The sequence below is a fragment of the Mesoplodon mirus genome (assembly GCF_964341445.2).
Source record: "Mesoplodon mirus genome assembly, chromosome: 6".
NCBI classification, from domain to species: domain Eukaryota; kingdom Metazoa; phylum Chordata; class Mammalia; order Artiodactyla; family Ziphiidae; genus Mesoplodon; species Mesoplodon mirus.
Window position 1 is genome coordinate 895,163 of NC_138982.1, and position 26,254 is coordinate 921,416.

At 43.5% G+C, this 26,254-nt stretch overlaps 2 protein-coding genes across 2 annotated transcripts in view; both read left to right on the plus strand.

Moving 5' to 3' along the window:
• TF (transferrin) overlaps positions 1–18,146 on the plus strand; it is a 29,762-nt gene extending 11,616 nt beyond the window's left edge. The window contains exons 9-17 of the mRNA XM_082625277.1: positions 366–520; positions 2,522–2,612; positions 3,212–3,250; positions 4,575–4,730; positions 7,289–7,433; positions 8,603–8,667; positions 12,214–12,398; positions 14,089–14,278; positions 17,971–18,146. Coding sequence (XP_082481403.1) covers positions 366–520; positions 2,522–2,612; positions 3,212–3,250; positions 4,575–4,730; positions 7,289–7,433; positions 8,603–8,667; positions 12,214–12,398; positions 14,089–14,278; positions 17,971–18,005 — 1,061 coding nt within the window. The 3' untranslated portion in view covers positions 18,006–18,146. The remainder of the gene's footprint in view (positions 1–365; positions 521–2,521; positions 2,613–3,211; positions 3,251–4,574; positions 4,731–7,288; positions 7,434–8,602; positions 8,668–12,213; positions 12,399–14,088; positions 14,279–17,970) is intronic.
• Positions 18,147–22,695: 4,549 nt separating this feature from the next.
• The window catches only part of SRPRB (SRP receptor subunit beta), a 30,724-nt gene continuing 27,165 nt past the window's right edge, over positions 22,696–26,254 (plus strand). The window contains exons 1-3 of the mRNA XM_082625274.1: positions 22,696–22,905; positions 23,468–23,562; positions 24,408–24,485. Of these exons, the coding sequence (XP_082481400.1) occupies positions 22,752–22,905; positions 23,468–23,562; positions 24,408–24,485 (327 nt within the window). The 5' untranslated portion in view covers positions 22,696–22,751. The remainder of the gene's footprint in view (positions 22,906–23,467; positions 23,563–24,407; positions 24,486–26,254) is intronic.

Here is a 26,254-nt window from a genome sequence, read left to right on the forward strand (position 1 = left end):
AGCTTATGTTCTCCTGCAGGGAACAGATAATAAAGAACGAATAAATATATAACAACAGCTCAGATGGTTACGGGCTATTTCTAAACAAAGAGGGGGGGAAAAAAAAACCCAGCCTGAAGTGATAGAGCGCCTTGGGGTTGGGAGGAAAGTTGACTTCTCATAAGAAACAATTTTAAGTTAAATCTAAATGATAAGAAGTCAACTAAGAGACTGTTATTACCTTTGATTTCTGAGAGATTAATTCCTTGAATGGGATCTGTTTGTGTATTGCTGAAAAATCCCAGCATTTTCATGAAGACAGTAGCATAACCAGCAGGCAACATCTGGGCCTCTTCTAATCTCTGGTTCTCTTCCTTATGTCCTAGGCCCGATCACCTCAAAGGATGAATGCAAGAAGGTGAAGTGGTGTGCAGTGCACCACCTGGAGAGGGACAAGTGTGATATGTGGAGTGTGAGCAGTAACGGGGAAATAGAGTGTGAATTAGCAGACAACACTGAAGAATGCATCGCCAAGATAATGGTATGTCACTCCTGCCTCTGTAGGGCAGCATCCCTGCCACTGTTACCCACCTGTCCCCAAGGGTGAGTGAGTGTTCCTGGGAATGACACGAAAAGCCAGGTTCCAAGGAACCTTGCCCTCACTGTGGGAGACGAGCCGCACCGGAGCCTCAGGACCTTTGAGCTTCTGGATCTGAAGGGCTCCTTAGGGCTTGTTTCCTCCTAGTGTTAGCACCCGGTGGAGGGCAATCTGAGCCATGTTTACGTAGGGAGCCTGGACCTGAGTGTGGCCTGAAACCCACGGTGTGCCATGGCAAGTGAGACAAGTGTGACAGGGTCGTGTTATTGTGCAAGCAGGTAGAAGTTTAGCCTTGTTGATCACAAGAGCATTCCATATTTGCTTTTAGATAATGTTGAAAAACTGGAGGATATAAAGAAGAAAATACATAAAAACTAATTGTAACCTTATAACTGAGAAAAACTCCTGTTAACTGGGCTCATATCATACATACAATTTACTCCCTTTTCTCACCTAATCTTATCTAGGGAGCTTTTCCCTTGTCACAAGTCATTCTTTGAAAACATGATTTTTAAAAATATATTTAAAAATATATTGTAGTTTATTTTTGAAAGAATATACACTATTCTGTTTACAGTGGTATGTCTGGGGACCAAGTTTATGGGGGACTTTCTCTTTCATTTCTTTTTTTTCTTTTTTTTAATTTAAATTTTTATTTTTCTTTTCCCTTACGGTTTATTATAGGATGTTGAATATATTTGCCTGTGCTATACAGTGGGACCTTGTTGTTTATCTGTTCTATGCATAACAGTTTGCATCTGCTAACCCCAAACTCCCAACCCATTCCTTCCCAAGCCCCCTCCACCTTGGCAACCACAAGTCTGTTCTCTATGTCTGTGAGACTGCTTCTGTTTTGTAGATAAATTCATTTGCATCATATTTTAGATTCCACATATAAGTGACATCATATGGTATCTATCTTTCTTTTTCTGACTCACTTCACTTACTATGATAATCTCTAGGTCAATCCATGTTGCTGCAAATGGCATTATTTCATTCTTTTTTATGGCTGAGTAGTATTCCATTGTATATATGTACCACATCTTCTTTATCCATTCATCTGTCGATGGACATTTAGGTTGTTTCTATGAAAACATGTTGATAGCTTAATGTTGATAGCTATTCCAGAGTGTGGATGTGCTACAATTTGTTGAGCCATTTCCTTGCTGTTGAGCATTAAGTTTTGTCCTATCTTATTGATATTATGAATCACACTTGCATGCTTTTGCCCACTTACACATTTTGCCCAAACAGTTTCCCACATATCTGATTATTCCTTTAGGGTATATTCTTCAAAAGTATATTTCTAAGCCCAAAGGAAAACTTGGCAGTCTTGTTGAATTTAAGCATTTCTGAAATTTGGGGCTTATTAGCTCCATTAGATAATTATATCTAACAGATCATTTGAGTTATTCATTAAAGATCTTGTATTGACCAAGCATCAAAATAGCACCCAGCCAATGTGGCCGAGATTCAGGTCTGGGACCCCCATCAGGAGGCACTCTATGCCACAGACACAGCCCTGAGTCTCTGACTCCGCTCATTTGTCTTACAAATGAGAATTCTTGGTGTCAGAAAGGTGCTGTGAGAGTGTCTCTGGGACAGTGTGCCCTATGAGAGGACAGGGGGACTGAATGTGGGTCTTTCCTTCTGAAGAAACTAAGCAAAGCACCCAGAGTTGATCATCAGTTCATCATGGTTTGGGTGAAAATGGGAGTACATTTTATTTTCTATGTTGGGTGTGCCTGACTGATCCTTTGGGGGTTCAGTACCAGCACCTTCTGTCTCCCTGGGACTTCATGACCTGTTCAAGGAAATAGGCTGCTTCAAGGAAACACGCTGCTTCAAGGAAACAGCTTGGCTGCTTCAAGGAAACAGCTTGGAGGGCATGTGGGACAGAAGATGGTCTCTTTTCACCTGCTGTGATGTGCTGTGTCTTTGCAGAAAGGAGAAGCTGATGCCATGAGCTTGGATGGAGGCTACATCTACATAGCAGGCAAATGTGGTCTGTTACCTGTCATGGCAGAGAACTACAGTAAGTGGAAGGGGCTTCTCTCAGTGTTTCATTTCCCCTGGGCCATGGAGAAAGGAAATGGAAAATCACAGCCTGATTTATGCCACATGGGCCATAAAGCTCTTGGTTACTGAGCACCTCCTACTTCCTAGGCTCTGGGCTCCCTCATCTCTAGTCCCCAACAGTTATCTTGAAGGATGGGATCTTCTATCATACCTCCCACAAGGGAGTTGGAGGGTTTGCACTGGGAAGTTCTAGCTAAAAGTGACCCCTCTGCAGAGGACATCTAGATTCTCAGTTGGGATTCCTGGCAGGTCTTCTTGCTCCCAAAGCTCACACTTCTCCTGTTGCTCTGGTGCAGGGATTCAAGTACAGTTGGCAGAGACCACTGTGGCCACAGGATAGATAGAGTGGGAAACTTGAAATTTACAATTTTGGACTAAATTCCAGAGGCCAGGGAGCTAAAGTGAACTTGCATAATCCAGACAGCTTGGACCTTTTGGGAACTGGTGATATGTAGACAGTTTTCCTGGCTCTTTTAATTCTGAGCTGCACATGGTAAAGACGATTTCCAATCTATAAATGAGTATTTAATGACTTCTTCGTTTTCTCCTCTACAGAAAATGAGGGCGAAGCTTGTAAAACCACACCAGAGGAAGGTGAGTTGAGATTGGTAACCTCATGAGTTTAAGATAAATTCCCATTGCTTTTGGGAAAGGGTAAGGTAAGTTTAAATTCAAATCAAAAGTAGATAAGAGACCAATTTTCGGAATGCAAAGGAATCATGGAAGTAGAGTAACTGACAACGATGATTACTTTTTTACACTTGCTATGACTTGCACATGGGAGTTTTCATTTAATCCTATAAGGTATGTCTTGTTGTCCTCTAAGGATGCATAAGAGGACCAACAGCTCAGAGAGATTACAAGTTTTCTAGACTCTGACATCCAGCAAGCAAATACAGGCCCTCCCCACCACTCCTGACTGCCTCGCATTGCACGAGGCCAGCAAAGTTTTAGATGAGAGTTAGCACCAGCCCAGGAGCTTTGCTGATATGTGCCTGGCAGGGCTGAAGGGAGAGGCTCATACCGGCAGATGTCTAGGGGCATGTGATTGCCCAGCCTCCCAGCCAGGGCGAGGCCCAGGAACCCAGGCCAACCTGGCTCTCACCCAGTGCTCTGGCTGGGGGTGGATCTGGACAGATGTGGCAGGAGCAAGACAGGAAATCTTATCAAAGCGGGCTCTGGGGCCCACACTCAAGTCCCTGCAGGTCATTTCCAGCCATTGGTGAGCAAGTGTGTCCTCATCACTTTTCCCAGTTACAACCTGCAGCCTCTCCCCGTCACACTAGGAACCACGCTCTTCAGCGGAAAATAGAACCATTCCTATTCCATGAACAATAAGATTTGTGTCTTTTCTGTTGGAAACAATTTCCTGAATGAACTAAACTGGAAAACTGAAATCATGAGCTGATATTCTATTACCAGTTTTAAAGATCAGCTTGTATTTGCTGCTAATCATGGCAGCTAACTTGATTTTGACAGTTTCCACTTTGCATATTTATTGTGGTGCAAACCTGTATTCTCCTTATCACAAATTATCTGGCCAGAATATCCCTGTGGTTTATTGCTCATTTACTACTCTTTCCTAACGTACCCTTCAGTATCCATTCCTCTGCTATTCCACAGCGGAGGGTGAGTTGCTGGTTTATGTCAGTAGCTTCATGCATTTGGGGAAGGGTTATATACCAGCCATTGCTCTGATGGTTATGTATTCTTACTATTTTGCTTTTCAGATTAATCTCCACCTCCTGGAATGACTTGTATCCGCCCCCCACCCCACCCCCATCAGTTATTGGGAAGACCCTTTCAAAGAGAGAAGGAATGGTTTGGGATAATTCTACTCCTTAGGGAGATGGCAGGTTTAGACACTCTGGAGGGCCCAAGGGTGTTAATACTCTCTTTTTGGGTGTCTTTCTTGCAGGGTACCTTGCTGTGGCTGTGGTTAAGAAATCAGATAGTGATCTCAACTGGAACAATCTGAAAGGCAGGAAGTCCTGCCACACTGCAGTAGACAGAACCGCTGGTTGGAACATCCCCATGGGTCTGCTCTACAAGAATATTAACCACTGTGAATTTGGTGAGTGAGCTCTGGGAGGGTGCTCTTGTCAGGGCCAGGTGGGAAGAGGTGTACTGGGAAGAGTGTGGTATGGTACAAGATGCTGTGGCCCTGGCTCTATGGTAATACAATATGGTTTAGTGAACTTCAGGGAAATATCTAAAAGGAATGGTAGGGCTGGGAGGTGGATCAGGATGGTTCTTTTCAGTTGCACATAATGGCTTAAGTGAATATGCGTTTACTTTTCTCTCTCATGAGAAAGACCAGAGACAGCAGCCCATGGCTGGTACCGTCATTAGAACCCAGGCTTCCCTCTCTTCCTGTTGCACCATTCTCAGCATGAGGCCTCCATCTTCAAGGTCACTCATGGTTGCCATTATATCCAGATCCAGGCCACCTCAAGGAACAAGGAGAAAGGGCACTTGAAGGATGTGCCGCCTTGTTAAAGGAGCTGTTCAGGAACTCTAGCCCAATTACTTCAGCTAACTTCTCATTGCCCTGAACTTAGACACATAGTCACATTTAGCTGTGAGAGAGGCTGAAAAATGTCGTCGTTTATTTGGGCATGTTTCTGTCCCAAATAAAACTAGATTTTTGCTCAAAAAATTAAAAGTAGAACTACCCCATGATCCAACAATTTCACTTCTGGGTATTTACTGGAAGAAAACAAAAATACTAACTCAAAAAGATATGCACCCACACGTTCACTGCAGCATTATTTACAACAGCCATGACACGGAAAGAACCTAAGTATCCATCATGAATGAATGGATAAAGAAATTGTGGTTTATATATATATACAATAGAATATCATTCAGTCATAAAAAAGAAAGAAATCTTGCCACTTGCAACACCATGGATGGACCCTGAGGGCACTATGTGAAATAAGTCAGGCAGAGAAAGACAAATACCATATGTTTTCATTTATATGTGGGATCTAAACAAAAATAAAACAAAATAACCCGAGCTCATAGACACAGAGAGCAGATAGGCGGTTGCCAGAGGCAGGGGTTGGGGGTGGGCAAATTGGGTGAATGTAGTCAAAAGGTAAGAACTTCGGTTATAAAATAAATAAGTCATGGGGATGTAATGTACATCATGGTGACTATAGTTAATGCTGTATTGCACATTTCAAAGTTGCTAAGAATAGCTCTTAAAAGTTCTCATCACAAGAAAAAAATTTTAATGTGATACACCACATTAACAAATTGAAGAAAAAGATCATATGATCATGTCAATAGATACAGAAAAAGCTTTTGATAAAATTCATCACCCATTTATGAGAAAAACTCTCCAGAAAGTGGGCATAGAGAGAATATACCTCAACATCACAAAGGCTATATGCGGCAGACCCACAGCAAACATCATACGCAACAGTGAAAAGCTGAAAGCATTCCCTCTAAGATCAGGCACGAGACAAGGACTCCCACTGTTGCCACTTTTATGCAACACAGTTTGGAAGTCCTAGCCAAAAGAAAAAAAAATTTTTAACCCTATATGGTGATGGATGTTAACTAGACCTATTGTGGTGATCATTTCACAATATAGTCGCAGTAGCGAAACATGTTGTACTCCTGAAATTAATGTTATACGTCAATTATATCTCAATAAAAAATAAATGGAGAAAAAATTAAAAGAAAAAAAAAACTTGATCTTTGTTACGAAGAAGCAAGGGGGAATGGCCATTGGGTGGACAGCTCCAAGCCCTACCACGGGGCTTTCTAGGCAACGTGGTATGAGGGGGTCCTCGGGTCTCTTTAAGATCTTGGCAGTCACACCAAGTGACTGCTCAGCTCCTAGGCCCCTTCAAAGGGGTGGAAATCAGTTTATTCTCTGTGTCCTCTGAAGATCTTCAGGTATGAGCTTAGTTCCACCTCCTAAACTCTGTGTGTGATTTCACCATGGACATGGTTTCTCATGGGTCTCATGTTCTTTAACTTCCTGAGCACTGCCTCCCGGCCACCTCCAAATCTGTGTAGCTACTTCAAAAGGAGACCTCTAAAGACAGTTATGAACCAGGCAAGTCCTGTGTGTGTGTGTGTGTGTGTGTGTGTGTGTGTGTGTGTGAGGAGGGCGCATGCAGGAGTTCTGTTGCCCACCAGCAAGCACTTCTGCTCTCCTGAGCCTCCTGGCAGTTTTACAGCTATGGGAGAGCAGCTGAACTGTGTGTGAAATTCCCCAGCACTTTCTCAAGCTTGGAGTTCTAAGTTCTGTTAAAGGTTCTTCTAATAAATATCAGAGAAAAGAAACACCAAAAACAAGTGGCACAACTCAGGGAGTGAGACCTTCAATTTTACCCCTTTTAGTCAACTTTCATATCATTTCCATCCCGTCTCTCTCTTGAGGTGAGTGAGACACTATTGGTTGCTGATGGAATCCCCTCCACCTGGCTTGTAATGGCTCCCAGCCTCAATTAAGTTTCCTTTCAAAGCCTATACCCTGGCAGGTCCTGAGTTGATGGCAGGTCACATAACGAGTATGTTCTACCTATCCTGGGCCATCCACACCTGTGATGTGTTAGGTAAAGGCCACGGACATTGACTCAGGAAGAGCTGACTTTCTCTTACCCTTCTGCACAGATAAATTTTTCAGTGAAGGCTGTGCCCCTGGGTCTCCGCGAAATTCCAGTCTCTGTAATCTGTGCATTGGCTCAGAAGGTGTTCCGGGAAGGGAGTGTCTTCCCAACAACCATGAGAGATACTATGGGTATTCAGGGGCTTTCAGGTGAGTATTATAATCCTCATACAAAAATAATAGTAATCCCAGCCCTGATGAGATTCCTTTTTAGGAATGCAGGTGAGATTCTTACATTCCTATCCCATTAGTCCTGCATGTTAGGGTGTCACATTTACAAACATAAGTAGAAACCTGTGAGAAGAGGCATCCAGGTCCCTCCAGGACACGGTCTCCAGACCTGGCTGTCATAGACAGCAAAGACTGGCAGTATGGTACAGGTCAGAAGTTCTCAGCGGGGGGTGATTTGCCGCTCAGGGGACATTTGGCAGTGTCTGGAGATGTTTTTGATTATCACTGGAGTTGGGGGGTGCTACTGGCATCTAACTGGGAGAGGCTGCTAAACATCCTACACGCGTAGGACAGCACCCTACAACAAAGAATTATCTGGCCCCTAATGTCACTAGTGCCAGGTGAGGAAACCCTACCATAATTGAATAAACATTCAATAAGTTCATAAGTTCTCATTCAGAAAAGTTCCCATAGACACACTTTTCTTCCTACCTAAGTGCCACAACCATGAAAATATATCAATACAAAAGTAAAGTACATGACTTCTACACCTCTGGTTACATTTCTAGCTCGTGGAGTCTTTTATCATTTTAAAGAGACACCTGTGCACTTTACGACCTTATTAGTTTTTAACTATCCTGTCTGACTTGGACCTGTGTCACTTAGTAGTTCATGAATCCATCAACTTCACAATTGGTGGTATTGTAACTAAAATTCTCACTAGGGAAGGAAAAACAAAGATTATTCCAATTTTCCAGGTACAACCAGTTTGTGAGTTAGAGTAAGAACAATTCACAGCCCACAAGTTTACAGTTTTACAAGGAGACTGTGAGTGAGGAATCACCTTGAGGGAAAACTGCTCCTCTAATATCTGTGTTGAAGCTAGGAAACGGACGTAGCTCTGTTGGAGAAACTGGACCAGAATTTAGAATTTAGTGTGTAGAAGTGAGATTGTATAACTACAAAGCATATCAGAGGTTTTGTTTTCTTTTTCTTACTTACATTAGTAATATGTAAGATCAGTGATCAAATGGGAATCACAATTGCTGATATCAGATGGCCAGCCCTGGATCTATAAGGTGGCCTTTCTGAATGGCAGATGTGTCTCTGACCTCTTTTCTTCTCTCTCCCTGTCTGGGACTCTGCAGGTGTCTGGTTGAGAAGGGAGACGTGGCCTTTGTGAAGGACCAGACTGTCAAAGAGAACACTGATGGTACGTGCATAACCTTTGTCCCCATAAATCAGGGTCGCTGGTTCACTTGTGTTCAGGATGTCTTTGTGGAAGTGTTATGGATTCTGGCAGGGTCCAGAGCTCTGATTCTCAACCTGTTTGTTTGGTGAAGAGAGAAGTGTTCGCTTGGATAGGCAGAATGGTAAGGACCATGGGCTTCCCAGTGGCCCTGAGTCTCTCCCAGGAACCTTCCTACAGGTGTGGGCACTGTGCCTCCTTTCCCCTAAATACTTCAGTGCACATTTCCTAAGAACCAGGACATTCTCTCACATACCTACATTACAATTAGCAAGATCAGGAAATTTATACTAACATGGATTTAATACTCATCACGTCCACAGTCCCTATTCAAATTCTGTGAGTTATCCCCAAAAGGTCCTTTATAACTATTTCTCATATTTCTAGGTCCAATATACATTTAAATATATTATAGGTCCACTGGGAAAAACATACAGACAGTGGCACCCCTGTAGGAATGAGCACCAAGACCTTGGCTTCTAGAACCATTCTCCAATAGAAGGAACCAAGGCCCCTTGGAAAAATAGCTGATTCTGTGGCTGGGGCTGGAAAAGTATAAGGTGAACCTGGAACATCACGCTGAAGAGCTCAGAGAGATGGGACGTATAAAAGCACATAGGAGCCATTGTGAAAGCCCTCCACTGGCCAAATCTGGGATATTTTGAGCTTTAAAAGAAATAATAATAGTAGTAAGAAATAATAACCCATTGAATAAAATAGGAACGCATAAGTCCATCCTGATTAAACAAATGAGTATAAGGGAAACATCTTCCTTATTGCAGAATGCTAATTACAGATGCAGAAGTAATTATGAAGTTAAAAAACTATCGTTTGACAACCAAGATAGTAATAATTGATTCAAGCAAGGATCATCAATGGGCACTAAAACTAGTGGGTGAATATTAGATGGCCATGACATTAACAAACAAGACAAAAATTTTAAAAACGTCAGTAAGAATGAGTATTCCGCCTGCCCACTCTCTATCACTAACTGCTTACATTCCCCACCTAGAGTCCAGGCAGCTATTACTTCCCTCCCTCCCTCACGTCCCTTTACTCAACCTCAGATTTCTCCAACAGCTCATGTAGAATGAACTAGTGCAGGACCAACTCCTCCAAGACGCCTTCCCCAATGGCACACCTCCATCCCACAACAGAATCCTCTGTCCATATTGCTCTTATTATTGAATTCATCACGTTCTGTAATAAACTATGGACACAGGGAGCTCTTTTTTCCTCTTCTTACATCCTAACGCCAACCATAGTACATGGCACACAGCAGTTGCTAAGTCCTTACTTGAAGGAATAATTGGTTTGGCTAATTTTTCTTTCTTCCCTCCTGTTACTTTTGCTTTGTTCCTTTAAGGGCTGTCCTTTTTCCTGCTACCTGAGTGTCACCCTAGGCTGGTTCTTTGTCATCCCTTGATTCCTCTTTGTACCCTTCCAAGTAGGGCTCCCCTCTCGAGGCCGCAACTCTCTTTGCAAAGACTCCAAAAGCCTTACCTCCTGAGGGGAATTTATAGAGGATGGCCCACCTCCCATCTAAATAACGTCCCAGGATCTCTGTTTGCCCTGTGGTCATTTTTATGTACAAAGTACACTGGCATTGCAACCTCAACCTGTATAAATCCAAACTCCTCATACTTCTCTCAAAACCCAGTCCTCTTCACACAGCCTCTGTCCCCGTGGAGGTCTTTATTATATGCCCTGCCAGTCGAGCCTAGATTAATTTCTCAGTCAATATGTTTTCTGTTTCTTCGGAATATGTATGTCTTCATTAAATTCTATGGTATGTTGTGATATGGAAGAACCAGGATACAAAGGCATAGAGACTGTATGATCTAATTATATAGATATGTGTCTGCACATCATATGAGTCTAGAAAAGAGACTAGAAGTAATGCACCAATGTCGAAGGTGAACGCTGTGGGATTATACTGGGTTTCAAAGTCTTCTTCCTTAAACTATGTAGCATTTTACAAATTAGCTGCAGTAAACAAGCATTATTCGTAGTGGAAAGAAAATTTTTTATCATGCCCTTCTAGATGCCCACTGCTCCTAACCCAGACCAAATCACCTCCCATCTCATTTTTCCTAGTTGTCTTATTTCAGGTTCACACATTAAGATTGATTTCCATTCATAAGTTCTCATAGACCCACTTTTCTTCCTACCTAAGTGCCACACTCCATCCCACACTAGGGCCTTGAGGATCTGAGCATGTATAGCCTGACTGCCCAAGACTCTGTTCCAGTGGGCCTGTTCTCCTCCACCCAATAGGAACACTGGGCACGTACCTGTCCATGAGTCTTGCCGGAGCCCTCCATCCCCTCACAGAGAAGCGTTCCTCTCTCCTCCTCTCAGGCCTACACATGTTACAGGACACACCTGAAACCTTGCCTTCTCCAACTAGCCTTCCTGAGTTAATGTGCTCTCACTGTGCTGGTTCCCTAGCTCACACAGCGTTTAGAGAGTGTTACACAAAATACAAAATGTTATTATCTGTGCCCTGCATTTTTGATTTTGGTATGTGTGCTATTTCCCCCCTCCAATAAGATTGTGTCTTGCAGGAGGCTGAGGACATGGTACTGAATAAATGCTTAAAGTACTAAGTAGAACAGAAAGGGTTTGGAGAGAATAAGCATGGATTTCACTTGGAAGGTGTTGAGTTGATGGGATGGGTAAGAAAAGAAAGGAGAAATGTTAAAAGGTGAGCAAGGGTATGTGCAGGTACTGGTGGGAGGAAAGGCAGGCAATTTGGAGTTTTCTATAAAAACCAAAAGTGTACCTTTGGAGAGTGTAGGAGAAGGGATATTTTTACTCTATATATAAATATAAACTTTTAAAATACTGCATTCATATATTAGTTTTTCAATTAAATGAGAAAATTAAATTAAGAAAAAGACTGCAATCCTGTATCTTAGGAGAGAAGCAAAAACCGGGAAAACTTATTTGAGAATTGCCTTAGGAGGAAGGAGCTTAAACCTTGAGAATGGGTGAGATGTTCGTTTTTCAGAGAGAATACAGAAAAGATGAAGCAAGGGGCTGAGAACAGGATATGGACCTCTATGCACAGAGGCACGCGTGCATTCCACATAGAACTAGTATGAGTGAGCCAGATTTCACTCATAAAAGTAAAATCTTTGGCGCTTCCAAAAGGGCTCTGGGGAAAGTTCTTTGGCTTGCTAGTGCTAGATGGTACAGCACAAACCTGCTTAGAGGGTCACGTTCTTTCTACACTGGAGCAGGAGATCCAAATGCTTTGGAATTTAGTAGAAATGAAGATCATTTTGAACATCATCCATAGAATGTGGTTCACCCTCCCCTGGCTGCGTGGGCAGATAGAAAGGAGTGGTGTCTGGGAATTCCTGGTAACTCTCTTCCTCTCCACATTACTGTAACCCCTGCTGGCCACTGGGTCCAGGCCCCCCACACGCCAGTGGGTTGGTCACATCTCCCCAGTGAGGTGCGCCTTGATCAAAACTGTGGCTGACCCACCTTTTCTGTACCCAGAAAAAAACCCTGAAGCATGGGCAAAAACACTGAAGGAGGAGGATTATGAGCTGCTGTGCACCGACGGATCCAGGAAGCCTGTGAAGGATGCGGAGCTTTGCTACCTGGCCCGAGCCCCGAATCATGCTGTGGTCTCACGGGAAGATAAGGCAGCTTGTGTTCGCAAAATATTAAAGAAACAGCAGGTATGGTGGCACAGACAGGGCCCCCAACCCTTTCTTCTTGGGTGCGTGTGGATTATTTGGGGATTTCCCAGCTGAGTCCCAGCCCGTACCCCAGCATTCTTTTCCTGGAAGTTAGAACTGGGAGGGCATGGATTGTGGAACTGGATCTCCCAGGTCTCGCTCTGCTTATATCTTCTGCTCACTAGAGATCAGACCCCATCTGATGCACGTGTCCCAGGGTCCAAGTACCTGCCCTCCAGCTCGACCCTGACCTTGCTCTGTGGTACCCTCATTTTCCCCACTTCTGCCTTTTTTTTTTCTTTTCTCTCTTTCTTTTTTTTTTTTTTTTTTTTTGCGGTACACTGGCCTCTCACTGTTGTGGCCTCTCCCGTCGCGGAGCGCAGGCTCCGGACGCGCAGGCTCAGCAGCCATGGCTCACGGGCCCAGCCACTCCACAACATGTGGGATCTTCCCAGACTGGGGCACGAACCCGTGTCCCCTGCATCGGCAGGCGGACTCTCAACCACAGCGCCACCAGGGAAGCCCCACTTCTGCCTTTTTTTAAAATGAAGGTGACTGATCCTATTTCCCAGCCCTTCTAGATACAAGTCATGAAATGTGGACTGTGTTCCTCTTGCTTAGGCAGACTAAGAACCATTCCAACAGGTAGAAGAACCCAGGAACCTACCCTGAGGGAACTTGTCCTCTGGGGAAAACAACCAACCCAGGGCTGGCCTTGTGGGGAGAGAGACTGCCTGAGTATTTTAATCCTAAAGACCCCTCCACCCACAAACACCACCCTCCCCTCAGTGACAGCTTCCTGTCTATTGATCCACCATTGGTTTTCTTCTTTTAAAAATTAAGATAGGGCTTCCCTGGTGGCGCAGTGGTTGAGAGTCCGCCTGCCGATGCAGGGGACACGGGTTCGTGCCCCGGTCCGGGAAGATCCCACATGTTGTGGAGTGGCTGGGCCCGTGAGCCATGGCCACTGAGCCTGCACGTCCGGAGCCTGTGCTCCGCAACGGGAGAGGCCACAACGGTGAGAGGCCCACGTACCGCAAAAAAAAAAAAAAAAAAAAAAAAAAAAAAAAAAAATTAAGATAGCATACCTTTGTGAGTCCTCTGAAGGTAAATGGTACTAATAATTAGTATTTCATGAACATTTCCTAAGTGCTAGATGGAATGCTAAACATTCTGTAATCATTATTTCACTTATAATCTTAGAAGACCTGGAGGAGTTGAGCCTCTTATCAAGATAGGATCAAAGATAAAAGTCAAATATGAACTTTTAACAGCTACCTGTACTCCTCCTCACTGGGTTGCTCATATTTAATATTTTCTTTGACAATAATACTTAAAAGGGACATGCTTCTGCCCTCTCATTTCCTGGAAGCCACCCCCAAGACCATGGCCAATGAAGTGAGGAAGAGAGATGAGAGAAGTCAGCAGTGGGTGGGAGGCAGGGACTTCCTCAAGGAGATGGGACCAGGCTGGACCCTACAGAGGACTTTGGGGCCTCACGGAAGCACAGATTTGAGGTCCATAATTGTACGAATGCCAGGTGATGGATGTGGAAGGATCCTGAGGCATCCTCTGAAGCTTCCCTTTCTTCCCAGGGCTGGTTTCCAGCTTCCAGTCTCCTCCATCCCATCCATGTGTTCCCAGCAGCTCTTTGCCACAGGTCCTCATGCACTTTTTGTCCATTTGACAGGATGAATTTGGAAAAAATGGAAATAGCTGCCCGAGCAGTTTTTGCTTGTTCCACTCAGAAAGCAAGGACCTTCTGTTCAGGAGTGACACTAAATGTCTGGCTGAACTTCAGAACACAGCAACGTATGAATCTTACTTAGGACCTGAGTATGTCACAGCTGTGGCTAACCTGAGACAATGCTCAACCTCAAGTGAGTAAGGGGAACAGAACAGCACTGGGGAATCTGCAAAGCGAACATGTGTGGGGTTCTGGGTGCTGGATACAAAAGGAGGAGGGGGCTGCAGTCCCCAGGAGATGACCAACGGACAGGATGAAATGCTGAGGGAACAGTGCAATCCCAGCATGAATGAAAGGCTAACTTGCATGGGCTGATCGTAAGGGGGCACAGGCTGAAGGCACTGAGGTAGTGACCGCCTGGACATGCAGAATTCCATGCTATTACTAAGAAAAGGAGTAGAGTTATGTGCCCATGCCAATCACTCTGCTCTAAACACCTTTTAATACAGTGCTGCCTTGTTCAAGATGGTAGCCTCTAGCTACCTGTGGGTATTTAAATTTGTATTAGTATTAAACAAAATTTTAAATTTAGTTCCTCAGTCACACTAGCCATAATTCAAGTGCTCAATAGATACGTGTGTCTCCACATAGATGAGCAAAGAGAACATTTCCAGCATTGCAGAGAGTTCTTTTACATGGTGTCGCTCCTGAAAGCTTGAACAATGATAAGTTCCAGTAACTCTAAAGTTGCCATACACACCACAGGCATACCTCGGAGATATTGCAGGTTCAGTTTCAGACTATTGCAATAAAGGAATATTGCAATAAAGCAAGACATATGAAGTTTTTGGTTTTCCAGTGCACATAAAAGTTATGTTTATACTACAGTATAAAGTGTGCAATAGCATTATGTCTAAAAAGTGTCTAACAATGTACGTACCTTAATTAAAAAATACTTTATTGCTAAAAAATGCTAACCATCATCTGAGCCTTCAGCAAGTCATAATCTCTTTGCTGGTGGAGCGTCTTACCTCGATGGTGATGGCTGCTGACTGATCAGGGTGGTGGTTGCTGAAGGCTGAGGTGACTCTGGCAATTTCTTAAAAGAAGACGACAATTAAGTTTGCCCCATCAATTGACTCTTCTTTTATGAACGATTTCTCTGTAGCATGCAATGCTGTTTGATAGCATTTTACCCGCAGCAGAATTTCTTTCAAAACTGGAGTTCCATCCTCTCAAGCCCTGCTGTTAGTTTATCAACTAAGTTTATATAATATTCTAAATCCTTTGTTGTCATTTCAACAATCTTCACAGCATCTTCACCAGGAGTAGATTTCATCCCAAGAAACCACTCTCTTTGCTCATCCATGAGAAGCAACTCCTTATTCATTAAAATTTTATCATGAGATTTGCAGCAAGTTAGTCACCTCTTCAGGCTCCTCTTCTAATTCTAGTTCTTATGCTGTTTCCACCACATCTGCAGTTACTTCCTCCACTGAAGTCTTAAACCCCTTATAGTCACCTATGAGGACTGGAATAAACTTCTTTCAAACTCCTGTTCATGATGATATTTTGACCTTTCTCCATGAATCACAAATGTTCTTAATGGCATCTAGAAAGGAATCCTTTGCAGAAGGTTTTCATTTGACTTTGCCCAGACCCATCAGAGGAATCACTATCTATGGCAGCTATAGCCTTATGGAATATATTTCTTTCATAATGAGACTTGAGAGTCAGAATGACTCCTTGATCCATGGGCTGCAGAATGGATGTTCTGTTAGCAGGCATGAAAACAACATTAATCCTGTACATCTCCATCAGAGCTCTTGGGTGACCAGGTACATTGTCAGTGAGCAGTCATATTTTGAAAGGAATCTTTTCTTCTGAGCAGTAGGTCTCAATAGTGGGCTTAAAATATTCAGTAAACCATATTGTAAACAGATGTTCTGTCATCCAGGCTTTGTTGTTCCCTTTGTAGAGCACATGCAGAGGAGACTGAGCATAATTCTTAAGGGACCTAGCATTTTTGAGATGGTAAATGAGCATTGGCTTCAACTTCAAGTCACCAGCTGCATTAGCCCCTAACAAGAGAGTCAGCCTGTCCTTTGAAGCTGTGAAGCCAGGCATTGACTTCTCCTCTCTAGCTATGAAAGTCCTAGATGGCATCTTCTTCCAATAGAAGGCTGTTTTGTCTACATGGAAAATCTGTTGTTTAGTGTAGCCACCTTCATTAACTATCTTAGGTAGGTCTTCTGTGTAACTTGCTGTAGCTTCTACATCAGCACTTGCTGCTTCACTTTGCACTCTTATGTTATGGAGACGGCTTCTTTCCTTAAACCTCATGAACCAACCTCTGCTGGCTTCAGACATTTCTCCTGCAGCTGCCTCACCTCCCTCAGCCTTCACAGAACTGAAGAGAGTTAGGGCCTTGCTCTGGATTAGGCTTTAGCTTAAGGGAATGTTGTGGCTGGTTTGATCCTTTACCTAGGCCACTAAAACTTTCTCCATATCAGGAATAAGGCTGTTTCTTATCATTTCTGTGTCCACTGGAGCAGCACTTTTAACTTCCTTCAAGAACTTTTCCTTTGCGTCCACAACTTGGCTAACTGTTCGGCACAAGATGCCCAGCTTGGCTTTGGACAGGCCTTCCTCACTACGCTTAATCACATCTAGCTTTTGATTTAAAGTGAGAGACGTGCCACTCTTCCTTTCACTTGAGCGCTTAGAGGCCAGTGTAGGGCTATTAACTGGCCTAATTTCAATATTGTTGTGTCGGTGGAGCAGCCAGAACACACACAACATTTATCGATCAAGTTTGCCATGTTAGTGGGCATGCCTTGTGGTGCCCCAAAACAATTAACAATAGTAACACCAAGGATTACTGACCATAGATCACCATAACAAATATATAATAATAATGAAAAGGTCTGAAATATTTCAAGAATTACCAAAATGTGACACAGAGACATGAAGTTGGCAAATGTTATTGGGAAAATGGAGCCTGTAGAGTTGCTTGATGCAGGGTTACCACAAACCTTCAACTTGTAAAAAACACAACATCTGTGAAGCGCAATAAAGCGAAGCACAGTAAAATGAGGTATGCCTGTACTTATCTAGAACACCAGTTTTCTAAGAATTAGAATACAGTAAAACACACCTTTGTACTATAGCTATGTTGGACATCATTTAATGACTTGGAATCATTTGGAAGATGTGGGAGAATACCATGTAGCTAGAGGGAGGTTATTCTTCAACTGCAGAGTGCAGGTCCATAAGCCACAGTCCTTAAGATACTGATTCCCAGGTCCTGGGGATACTGATTCAGCAAGTCTGTGCCAGATTCAGGGTTTCTGCATTTTAACAGCTGCCCACATAAGTCTGGTATAAGGAAGGATCCATGGCCACTGTTCTGAGTACCCGGGTTGTATTTACCTAACCTATATAGTCTGTGAGGGGGCGGAGACTCTGGCCCTGATGTACCCTGCTCCATCCCCAGCTCCCAGGACAGAAACTGGCATGTGCTGGGTGCTTAGTGCATCTCGTTATGTTAGTTCCTCACTTGGATCAGAGAGGACAGTCCTCCCAGGCTCGTTCCAGCCACATGGACTCAGGCGTGTGAGCCCTGCACGTAAGACACAAGATGGGGGATGATGTAGGGCAGGGAAATCCTGTTACCATTCTTGGTGTGAGACACTGCCCGCTGTGGGCACAGGAGCTGTGCAGGCGGGAGGAGGAGGCCACTAGGAGAACGGCCAGGTCCATCCATCAGAAGAGCAGGGCAACGGGTCTGAGCACTTTTGTATCAGGCTTAACTGTTGATTCACTTAACAGAAAATAAATACAGGTAGAGATTAACTGTCCTACCCCTCTGCTCTGTCCCCACAGAACTCCTGGAAGTCTGCAATTTCCACAGAGGTTAAAATGCAAGAGTGGGGCCACCACCTGATGGAGATGGGAGCTCACTGGACCCACAAGCTTCCCCTGGTTTTGCTGGTCTGAGTGGTTTGGTTGCCTTCAGTTTGGTGGTGGCACCTCTGCGGGACAAAATAAAAATAAAAGTTGTTATTGGTTTTATCTTTTAAAAACTTCATTTTTTCCCTAAATGTTTGGTCCGGAAGGACTAAATACATGTGCAACTAGCCCTTCCTTCAGAGCTCAAGATTCATTTGCTCTTTCCCATAGCCACACCTCCTGGGTACAGTCCAAGTGGGAATTCTTTCTAAGAGGGGTCTGCATGGGCATTATAATATAATCAAGTGTATAAGGCTGTGTGTGTGTGTGTGTTGCTGGGGAAGGGGAAGGAAGGAGGATGCAGAGTAAGTACTGAGATGGAGTGTTCAAGGCAGTACAGAAAAAGAATATAGACGATTTACACATTTAAAATATTTCTCATAAATCTCATCAGGTATACGTGAAGCCCTGACTCTTACTGCTTGGAAAAGTGAATCACTGGAAGCTCTTCTTGCTCAGAACCATAGCCTGACCCCGCCTCCCATGGCAGCCGCTGCCCTGTCTCCTCCCATTCTTGGTGGAGCTCCTGAAAGGTGGAGCCCTATTCTTCCCACCCTCACTGGTTAGTAATGGCCGAACACAGAGAAATCACCCTGCAGCTACTCGGGTCAAGGTTACCACCCACCTGCCAGCTGTGAAAACCAACTTGTTCTTCCATCCTTGAGTCTGTTTACTAACTTGATATGGCTGACCACTCACCCTTCCTTGGAACCCTCTCCCAGTTTCTCTGACACAGCAGCTCTTCGCTTTGGTTCCTACCTCTCTGTCCTCTTGTGGTCTTACTGTGGGCTCATCCTACCAGTTCTGAAAAGTAGGGTAATCTTCCCGGGGTTCTTCTCCTGATCCAGTGCTTTTCCAGGCTCCATAAGCAATGCGAATGACTCCCGGGCATCTGCATCTATTGTGCTCACCCCTGCTTCCAGCATCCCACACTCGCACCTCCTCCTGCCTGTGCATCTGTACGGTAGAGTTCGCACAGCAATCGGAAGCCCAACAGACAGAAAAGTGAGGTGATCATCTTACCCCTTCCCTCTCCTGCTTCCCTAATCCAACTACTGTTTCCATATGTTCCATACTGGGTAAAGACATGGTCTGCTACCCACTCACAGGAGTCATAAACTGAGGAGTCACATTTCAATTCACTCTTTCCCCTCATTCCACATCCAATGTCAGCAAGTTCTGCTGATTTGCCTTCTAAACAACTCTTCAACCAAGTTTGCCCCTTTGTTTCCTAAGTCCTCTATTTACACTCTGGGGAACAGCTGCAGGTAGGGGGTTCTGAACACAACAGTCCACGTCTCTCAACTTTCTAGTAGCCAAGGAAACAGACCCTGGGTCCACTTTGCAGACCAGATCTGATGTTCACCTTTTTACATACAGCCCTGCTTTGCTTTGAGTCTAGCAACACTCTGCTTTATGTAATATCCACCTAAACTCCACCCTCACCTCAAATCCTATAATAATTCTTTCTTTTCCTTTGTTTGGTGAGATGTCCCACCATTCCTCTGGCGTGTGGTCTGTCTTATCGCAATGAGCCAACAAATCTAATTTTATCAACAATGCACTGAGTACCTGCCACGATCCAGGCACTGTTCTAGAGACTGTGAACACAGCAAGGCATATTATAGTCTCTGAAAATAATTTCTGTCTATTTTTATTTATTCCTCCCTCTAGACTGCCTTCTTGTCAGTATATCTGTACAGAGAAATGTCTGAAATCATGTTCACCAGATACTATTGGTATAAAAACTAAGGTGATGTGTGTCTTTCTTCTTTGATCGTCATTATTTCATTATTATATTGAGTTTTTAATACAATAAATGTCTCATTTTAATTCTTTTTTTAAAAAATCCTCCATTTTTTCAAAGAAACAGAGTTAAAGAGATACGTCAGAGTAGGGGAATCACATGATTGGTGTCTTTAGTCTGAGATAGGTTCCATTGTGATTTGGAGCTGCTGGGAACAGGAGAGGAAAATGCGTCCAGTGAATGAGACGTTTTAATTAATGGAAGAGAAGAAACCATTGTCTGTGTTGGTTTTGTTGTAACTCTCCATCTGCTGTTAGAATCGGGGCTTTCAGCCACAGCAGCAGTCAGTGTCTGGACGGCCTTCCCTGACAGCCGTCCCCACAGAGCCCCCTGGGAGTCCCTGAGGCGGAGATGTGAGAGGACAGGAAGCCTCCGACGCCATTCTCTCCTGCTCTCCTTACTGAGAACGGCAGCACCACCTTCTAACACGAGGGTGGAAGGTGTGCACATGTCTTCTGTCTTCAGAATACCCAGGAAACAAATTGAAAAACAGTATGACCATGTCTTATCAAACCCCTGCTTCCTCATTCCCCAATTTCACCACCAACACGGCACTTGTTCACTCACGTAGCTCTGACTAAAAATCCCTCGACACTGAGGACATTTCTGGCAGGTGTTCTCCGTGCCTGGCCCTTCCTCCTTCCCTGCATTTTTAGTCCCTAATAGAAGTTATTATAAAGGAACTGTGTGTGTGTGTGTGTGTTCGGTGGTAGATACAGAGCAGGGATCAGGACTATAAGAAAGAAAAGAAATAGAATGTGGTAAGATGACTGTCAGTTCTGACAGTTTTAATTCATAATACTAATTTAAAATATAGTCGTTGGTTTACTAACTTTAACCTCCCATCCTAAACATCCTTCCTTAATCTGGAGTCCCTGTTGCCTACCTTTATCAATGAAATGCCTGGAAAATCAGTTTTACTGTGTTAGAGCATATAGTCAAGCATAAAGGAGCCCGACTGCCTGGAATCAGTGGGTAGCTTACTCAACCCCTGTCTCAGTTTGCCCTCTGTAAAATTGGGATAATGGGTCATTGTGAGGATTAAACAAATTAATAAATTTAAAGTATTTAGAACAATGCCTGGCTCTAGCAACCACTTGTTAATGTGAGCAATTATCCTCATTACCTCGTCTCCCCACGCCCCTCCCCGCTGTTCCCCCGAGCTCACTTTTCACTCACGTCTTCAACCTCTGCTGCAGAGATGCTGCTGGCCACTTCCAGGACACGTTTTACTCCTGTGTCGCTGACCCTCCCTTCTCAGGCTTCTTTGTGGGGTTCCCTCTCCTCCTCACTCCTCATGCTCTCCACAATTTAATGACCGCTTGTTTACATATGACTTCCAAGTGAAAATCTAGCACCTATTGCTGACTTCACCTTTGATTACTGTATCACCTGCTTGATATACGATTTCAGATTTCCCAGAGGCACCGGAAACTCCATATACACAAAAGAGAGGCAGTTTTCATCCTGGCTATGTCCCCAGCTCCAAAGACCCTTCAACTGAGTTCTCTGATTCACGTTAAGCACTTTGATCTTCCCAACAACACACACCAAGTGCTTCAGATGCAGTCTTGATAGCTCTCCTTCTCCTTAACTCAGCTTATCCAATTAATCACTAAATCCTATATATTTTCCTTCTAAATATCTCTCATGTCTGTGCACTCCTTTCCATTTTCCACATTTCCCTGGTTCAGACCCTGTGCATCATTTGCCAAAACACTGCAACAGCCCCAGCTGGTCTCCCTCCCTCCAGTCTTTTCTCTCTCAAACCATAGTTCTCCATTGATCTGCCCGTCATCTATTTCACTCCCAACTGAAACTTCTTATTGCACTCTAGATAAAGTCTAGGTTCCTCAGCATAGCACACAGTCCCTTCATGTCTGGTTTTTGCCAACATTTCCTGCTTCATCTCCTGCCACTTCTGCTGAAATGACACCTGCTTAATGACAGAGACTGCAAACTGGCAGCCCCTAGACCGGCTACTTCTGACCCGATGAGGTGTTTTATTTGGGCTACAAGTTTTCATTACTTGCTGAAATTTAAAAAGTGGAAAATTTCCCTTAAAAACCTTTCTTTCTGGCTTCTCTTGAAAAACTGAAGAACTGGCCACCTTGCTCCCACATACCTGCCTGGCAGAGTGGTGGCTGCCCCCTTAGGGCAGGAGTGACAGTTTTCAACAGGCCCTGCCCATCCCATTGACTTTCCTGGCTGCTTCCCTTAACGTAGGTATCTCGGTTGCAGCCCTGGATTTACAGTGTAGGGACACTGAATTGCTCTTTTCTTCTTGCACAGAGCACCCTTTCTCCTGTTTCGCCTGCAGAGGCTAACTCATCCTTCATAGCTCAGTTCCTGTCGTTTTCCTCCAGGAGCTTGTCTCTGAACCCATGTGGACTAGGCGCCCCTTTCTGCATTCCCATACCGCACCTTACATCGTCAGTCACACCTCCTGCCACGTGATTTTCCGATGAAATGTTTGTGTAATGCTTGAGTTCCTCACAAGACACCTCACCTCACGAAGGGAGGGACTAGAAATCCTCAGCAGAGATTTCTTGAGCCATTCATTTTATTCATCCATCATTTTGTCAACAACCATGAAGAGAGCGGCAACATCTGACTCATATCTTAAAGGACGTGCGTGTCACTCATACCTGTGTCTGGCAGCTCAGTCTTTTGGCGGGAGTGCAGTGTCCAAGAGAACTACAACTACCATCAGGCCCTTCGGGATCCCGGCCTCCGAAGGAGGAAATATAACTTAGGAACTACCACTCCCGTGATGCTCCGCTTCGGACGCCTGCGCAGAGCCGAGGGCCACGTTGCTTTTGCGGTTCCGGGTAGCAAGATCCCAGCCATGGCTTCCGCGGACTCCCGGCGGATGGGGAATGGCGACAGTGTCGGAGGCGCCTTCCAGCTCTACCTGGACTCCTTGCGGCAGGAACTGCGGCAGAGGGACCCGACGCTGCTGTCAGTCGTGGTGGCGCTCGTCGCGGTGCTGCTGACGCTGGGTAAAGAGGCGGCCGGTAGATATGGCGGGTGCAGGGCTGGCGGGGACCCGAGCTTGGACTGGGCTTGTGCAGACCGCGGACGCGGAACGGACATGGCACCGGGGGGGCATCTAGAGAGGGGGACTCACCCCTTATACCAACCTACCCTCCTGCCTGAAGCAGCAGGAGCAGCGCAGCGTTACTAGCCCCTGTTCTGCCTGAGCGCGCGGTTCTCTCCCTTCCATTGCTCTTGCTACGAAGACTCAGATGGTCGTCGCTCCCAGTTTGAGCATCCTATGTTTGCGAGCTGGACGCTGGGGATACAAAGCTAATGAGCAAGATTGCGCTTGAGGAGTACACCGTCGGCGTACGGGGTGCAGATGCAGAAAAATTGACAGTTGTTAGTGGCAGGCAGTCAGCGGAGTCCCTAAAACAATAATGATTATAATGGTGGTAATAACAATGGAGGTAAGCTCCAGGTGAATGAAGTGTTCTGTGTAGACTTAATTTCCCACAGCCCAGCCGTACATGCGTATTGTTGATAATCAAGGCATAATTTTGGTTGTTTTTCTCTATTCCACAGTGTTCTGGAAGTTCATCCGGAGCAGAAGGAGCAGTCAAAGAGCTGTTCTTCTTGTTGGCCTTTGTGACTCCGGGAAAACATTGCTTTTTGTCAGAGTAAATGCTTTGATTTACACCTCTCTTAAACTTGATAGGAAATTTTAGGGCACCCCATTACTCCTGTGAGGTGTACTTTGGAAAAGAAGCTGTGCTGACAAATTGGGGAGTTAATTCTTGAATCACTTGGTAGGACGAAAAGACTCTTGAAAAACTCTTAAACTGGAATTTCTTGACCATTTCTATTCTCCTGTACTTGCCAGATACTGACCTTTAACCCTTATCCCATTTAAGGGTTTTATATACTAACTACTTTCATGTCCTGGCTAAGGATGCCAGAACAGCTGAAGAGAGAGAGGGCGGTAATCTGTATACAGTGTATAATTCTTCTGAGACTTTGTCAGAGAAACTTTTTTAAAGGGTGATTCTTCTTCTGCCTATTGGCTACTTAGGCTTCTTTGCACTAATATTTATTTTGAGTCCATGTAGTATTTTTAAATGTTTGATTTTTGCTACAGAGAGTAGCAGAGGTTTTCTTCTGATTACTCTTCTTTTTGAGGGTATAAATTATTTCCTTTCCACTTTGATGATTGTACATGTTGATAGAAGGTCAGTAAATTTGGCCACTAACCATTTGAAACTATTATTTGAAAATAATAGTTTAAAAATAATAGTTATCCCCCTCCTCTCGTTAAGGAGAGGGGAATGAACTTTGCAATTAATAAGATTTTTCTACAAGCAAAGAAAGAAAAAAAAACTAATATGGTCCTTTTCAGCTATTGCAAGCAACATTCGTTTATTTGACCTTACACCTAGGAGAGTTAGAGCAAAGTTACTTTCTTTAGGTTTGCTATTTGTATGTTTACTCTGATCTCGCCCATATTGTGTTTTGTTTTGTTTTACAGTTGTTAACAGGCCTTTACAGAGACACTCAGACTTCCATCACTGACAGCTCTGCTGTCTACAGAGTCAACAATAACAGGGTAAGAGGTTCCTAGAATGTGGGGAGTCTGACAGTTTTACTTTACTTTGGTGTGTCAGGAAAAGACATTTCTAGGATAAATTAGTCTGAGGGCATAGGTACGTTCATAGCTTATTTTTATGAATAAATATTGTGCATGTGACAAATTCTTCTTTTGACCATCCAAGCAGTGAACTTAATCATGCCCTCCTCTGCTTTGTTGTACCTTATGCACACTGATTATTTATTAGTTTTTGTTTCTGTGTCTTAATTCCAACTTTACCATGAGTTCTTAAGAGTGAGCATTAAGCCTTTTTCTTTAGTACATGTATATGGGACAAAAATTCAAAAGGTTAAAAAGGATATTTGGTGAAAAGTAATTTTGCCTTTCCTATCCCTTCTTACAAGTCTTCTCCTTGGAGCTAGTAACTTACCATTTTCCTGTATAGCCTTCCAGATGGTCTATGCTATACAAACATATCTGTATATCTTTACTTTTTTCTTTTTTAACACTGTGTTCTCCCCCCTCCCATTTGTTTTTGTTTTTAATTTAACAATATAACTGATACAGCTTGGATTTGTTTTCATTTTTTCTTCCTTATTTGCATACATAGTACTACCAGGTTGATTTATGACCTGCATAGTATTCCATTATGTGGCTATACCATACAATTTTTTTTTTCCTTTCTTAAAACCTTTGCTTTTGAGACATGACAGAAAAATCTTACAGGTACACATGGAAAAGTAGTACATGATCACAGTTGAATGTGAAGACAGTATAATCAGAAAGCTTTTACTCCTGTCAACTAATGTTGAGTTTTTATTTAATAAGAGCCCTATTAACAGACATTTAGTTTTTTGGTTGTTACAGTCTTGCTTTTACAAACAGTGTTGCAGTGGATATCTTATGGAGTATACATGAGTATATTTAAAAAACACCAATAAGGAATTGTGAGAAGGACTTTTTATGTACCTGTATGGCCCCAGAATGTAGATAGTGACTGCCAAGCCAATTATAATGCTTAATAAGCATTTAGTGAGTGAGTGGAAGGAAGGTGGGTGGGTGACTGGTTGGAGGCGTTAGATGTATAGATGGATGAATTAGAATGGTGATTTTAGAGACTTTTTCTCCTTCTCCTTGGGTCTTCCCCACCCCTGCCCTGCCCTTTTCTGGTACCTTCAGGATTAAACATTGTAAGCAAAGATAAAGAGACATCCTTTTAAATGTCTTAGAGGTATTTTTTTTCTTTTTTCAATAATGGCACTGTTTCTGACTCAGACCTTTTTAAACTTCCAAGGATTCAGATTTTGAAATTTCAGATTTGGAAGATCTTTAATTCTTGGGGCACTTGTACTAGGTATTTTAAGTGGGGTATTCCAGGGTATGCTTTAGACCTGTACTTTCCAACAGAGTAGCCACTGATCGTGTGTGACTGTTGAGCGCCTGAAATGTGACCAGTCCAAATTGAGGGCTGCTATAAGTATAAAATATACATCAGATCTTGAAGACTTGGGATGAAAAAAAGAATGTAAAATATCAATTTCTTGAATTTTTTTATACGTTAAAAAGCTAATTTAGATATATTGGGTTATGTAATACATATTTTTAAAATTTTACCTATTTCTTTTTACTTTTTTAATATAGCTATCAGAAAACTTAACATTACAAATAAGACTTGCATGTTTCTATTGAATATGTAAAACATCCCTCCCTTCTTTTTTACTTCTTTTCCCACCCTCTTTATGTTTTAGATTTAGTCTCTCAAAATAGTAACGTATTTAGTACCGTAC